Source organism: Chiloscyllium plagiosum, chromosome 44, assembly GCF_004010195.1.
Source record: "Chiloscyllium plagiosum isolate BGI_BamShark_2017 chromosome 44, ASM401019v2, whole genome shotgun sequence".
NCBI classification, from domain to species: domain Eukaryota; kingdom Metazoa; phylum Chordata; class Chondrichthyes; order Orectolobiformes; family Hemiscylliidae; genus Chiloscyllium; species Chiloscyllium plagiosum.
This window is the reverse complement of record NC_057753.1, coordinates 14,106,094-14,110,320: the sequence shown is the minus strand read 5'-3', so window position 1 is coordinate 14,110,320 and position 4,227 is coordinate 14,106,094. Positions and strand designations below refer to the sequence as shown.

At 40.2% G+C, this 4,227-nt stretch overlaps 1 protein-coding gene across 1 annotated transcript; it reads left to right on the top strand.

The window, feature by feature from the left end:
* Nucleotides 1-1,415: 1,415 nt before the first annotated feature.
* LOC122543715 (probable G-protein coupled receptor 139) lies at nucleotides 1,416-3,969 on the top strand. The gene is made up of 2 exons (XM_043682495.1): nucleotides 1,416-1,485; nucleotides 3,068-3,969. Exons 1-2 carry the CDS (start codon nucleotides 1,416-1,418, stop codon nucleotides 3,967-3,969), a joined length of 972 nt encoding a protein of 323 aa, XP_043538430.1.
* Nucleotides 3,970-4,227: the final 258 nt, after the last annotated feature.

The window sequence follows — 4,227 nt, the reverse complement described above, 5'->3', positions numbered from 1 at the left end:
TTGTATACCTTTGAGTTTCGAAGATTGAGAGGGGATCTGATTGAGACGTATAAAATTATGAAAGGATTGGACACTCTGGCAGTAGGAAACATATTTCCACTGATGGGTGAGTGCCGAACCAGAGGACACAGCTTAACAATACGGGGTAGACCATTTAGGACAGATCTCAGGCAAAACTTCTTCACCCAGAGAGTGGTGGCTGTGTGGAATGCTCTGCCCCAGAGGGCAGTGGAGGCCCTCTCTCTCGATTCATTTAAGAAGGAGTTGGATAGAGCTCTCAAAGATAGTGGAATCAAGGGTTATGGAGATAAGGCAGGAACAGGATACTGATTAGGAATGATCAGCCATGATTATGTTGAATGGCGGTGCAGGCTCGAAGGGCTGAATGGCCTACTCCTGCACCTATTGTCTATTGTCTATTATCTTGTGGTCTAATGGCGGCATTTATTCCCCTGGAGAAGAAGATAGTGAAATGGTGTCTTGGACTGCTGCCAATATCAACGTGCTGCACAAGCGCCAATACTGATATCGACAAAAGTGTTTCGAAGATCTTCCATAAACGACAGTGGTGCCATGTTTCAAATTCAACTTGGCCTGTTGCTTTAAAGCGAGTTTGGAATCATTGTAGTAAAATACCTCATCTTCACAAAAAGCATAAATGTCATGGCTTGTAAGGTACTGTAATAGCATTTGACCTCTCGCCCCACTTAAAGCACTAAAGGTTGGCAGAAAAAAAAGTAAATGCGTGTGATATATAGTTATTAAGAAGGAGGATGACTGTGTGCTTTGAATACTGTTAAGGTAGATCAGTCCCCCTTGCCCTGATGGAATATATATGAAGATACAAAGGATGCAAGGAAGTCGGCCTCTGGAACTTGGAAGATATTTTCGTATCGGCTTTCACCAGAAGATTAGATAATAGCCAACGTTGTTCCTATTTTTCAGAAGGGTAACGGGGATGATTTACTGAATAAAAGGCCACCGAGTGTTACATCACTGATAGGGACATTATTGGACACTAGAACAATGTAACATTTAGAAATATTTGTGAACAAGGCAGAGAATGGAAGAGACTTTTATTTCCCTTCCATCTCGGATCTCAATATTGTATCTAACTTCAGTGGTTTTCGCTGCACTGAAACATAGGTTCATGGCTCATGAGGTTTGAAAAATGACAGCGTTTGCAACCTGCACGTCATACACATGTAAAACAAAAACACATTCGCTTTGTGAAAACTATAGAAAGAAAACATATGCCATGAAAAAAAAACTTTTGTTTATTTTTACAATCTGAGTTCATGTCACAACTGAATCATTCCTCTTGAGACTAGCACCTGGAATAAAACAGGAAAGCGTCGACTATTTGACAGTCTCAGGGCCACAGTTATTGAGATTTCTTCAGGTTCCCCAGGTCGATGCATGGGCCAGCAAAAGGCATCGTTTATGCCATTGGTTATCCAGTTCTCGCTGTTATTGGTGTTCCAGGTAATTATTGATGAGCAAAAAAATTATTGAATTAGTGTGTTTACTTTTTAAAACGCCCCAGAAAATGTTGCCTCTTCTCTATACAGATTCGTTTTCATTTTGGCTAAATATTCAATGCTACCTGAGTATAAGTGACCTGAACCAGAAACCTATTACTTTTGAGCGTATTATCTTGTTAATTAGTAAATTAAAATCCATTTTCATACTGATATTATGGAGTGTTTCAAAATATTCCCTACATATTATGCTGAATGTCCTTTGTAAAAAAAAAAGCTACTTGAATTGCTGAAATATGAATCGCAAAGTATGAAAATCCATCAGCATTGGGCTTTACTATAAGTGAGTACAATGCATTCAACTCTATTTAATTTGCAGGGAAAAGACAAACCTTTATATAGCAAGAGAACGTGCTGGTAGCACACCGGAGATGTCACTGGCAGCTTTAACTTACAATTTCAATATACCAACTGGTGCGGTTTAAGTTTATAAAACCTGGCAGTGGAGGTCACGGCATGCATTGGAAGCTATGAAACAAAATCTTACCAAGTTTAGTTATGTCCTGCAGGGATGGAAATCTATCGTCTTTGCCTGTTCTGTCCTTCGTGCACCTCAAAACGCAGAAAAATGTTGGTGACTCGTAATTGCACCCCGAAATAGCCGAGGAAGAAATTTTATAGGCAATTAATGACGATCTTGCCACAGAATGCATTGCAATGTTTCTAACTGATGATGTACTATTGCTTGTTCTGATAGATTTTAAACATTCGATTTTATTTTCAGAAAATAGATTGTTGTCAATAGCAGGCTATTGCTGTCTGGAAAAATGAGCATTATTGATAATTTCCAATTAACAATTTACAAAGTATATTTCTTCAATGATTGCATTACGCCATGGAAAATCTTGTTTAGGAACTTTAACACACACATTTTATCACAGCACAAAGTGGATATTTCGCATGAGACAACCAGAGCTTTGACTAAAGATATAGATTAGAAGAATGTTCTGAAGAAGAAAGGAGAAACAATGTCAATTCAGATAGGGAATTCACGAGATTGGAGTTCAAAAGGTGAAGGCACAATTGCCACTGATGGATCATTAATACCAGGGATGCATAGCACGGAGGCATTGCTGGTGCACTGATACTTCAAGAAACTTCTAGCTGTTGCTTGAGCTAGATTGGTATAGCGTTGGATGATTTGACCTTGAATGGACGAGATTATTGAAGCTAGACAATTGCTGGGAAGGGAGAAAATGCCAAACAGCGAGAATAAGTTTGTTGATTGGGTGGAAATTGTTGTGCTCAAAAGCTTCGACAACAATTGTTTCCACTGAGCTGAAATGGAATGGCATGGATGGACTTCGTGGCCAGAATTCAGACTTTGTAATGGGTTGTGTTAGAGTCGTGGATTAGCAAATGCTTAAATTAACATTGGGTGGTATCCAGTTTATGTTTATTTTCTACTGAATCGAGACAAAGCAAACAGGTCAAGAGTTTTTTTTCCCTGTCAAATATTGGATAAGAGAGTACTTTATGTTTCATGTCGTGTAATCAATATTTCCCTTTTTGTTTCACTCTGATAGCCAACTTGGTGGCCATTGTAATTCTGTCCCGTGGACAGTGTGGACTTTCTCGGTGTGTGACTTATTATTTGATGGCCATAGCAGTGAGCGATTTCCTTGTGATTATCACCGGATGCATTCTCAACCGAATTGCTCGCATCTATTTTACCTACAGTGTACTGTCCACAACCACCGGCTGTTCTCTCAGTGCTGTGCTGGTTTACTTTAGCCGAGATGGCTCAGTATGGCTAACAGTGGCTTTCACCATTGACCGTTTTGTGTCTATCTGCTGCCAACACCTGAAGACCAGATATTGCCTCAAGAAAACAGCGTCGCTGGTCATAGGAATTGTCTGCCTGCTTAATGCTATCAAGAACGTGCCTTTTTACTTTTCCTACAAACCTTTGTATATTGTGGATGGTGTGGCCTGGTTTTGTGATATCAAGTCTGCGTATTACAGCTCACTCGCTTGGCGGGCCTATGATTGGCTGGATCACATTTTAATCCCGTTTCTTCCTTTCTTCCTCATTCTACTGCTCAACATCCTGACCATGCGACACATCTTGGCAAGCAACCAAGCCCGCAGGAGACTACATGGCACAGATAATGATAGAGACCCGGAGTTGGCCAGCCGCAAGAGGTCCATAGCCCTGCTGTTCACTATCTCTCTCAGCTTCCTCGTCCTATGGATCATACAAGTCATACATTTCCTCTATGTGCGTATTCCTGGAAAAGCATACTTCGCTGGTTTGGATTTCAATGACCCTGATTACATCCTTCAAGAGGCGACCAACTTGCTCCAGATAATCAGTTCCTGCAATAATGTCTTCATCTACACAATAGTCCAAAAGAAGTTTCGAATGGAGTTGAAGAAGCTACTGATTTTTCCGATTGACGCTGTCACCAGTTGCTCCAAAGAATGAAAACTGATCAAATCTGTTTCTTTTATTATTTCCATCAGGACGCTTAAGTTTGGAGAAGTATCTCTCAAATCACTCGAAACGCCTTTCAGACATATTTCAGGCTGTCATCCCCACCCATGCTATTTTGAACGTACTAAATAGAAACTGAAAGAATGAAGTCACTGTCTTCCCGAATGAGATGCCCAACGGCTGAGGGAAAAAAAATAACATTCATTGTTTCAAAATGAAACAAGAGTTATTGGCCAACATTTATCACTC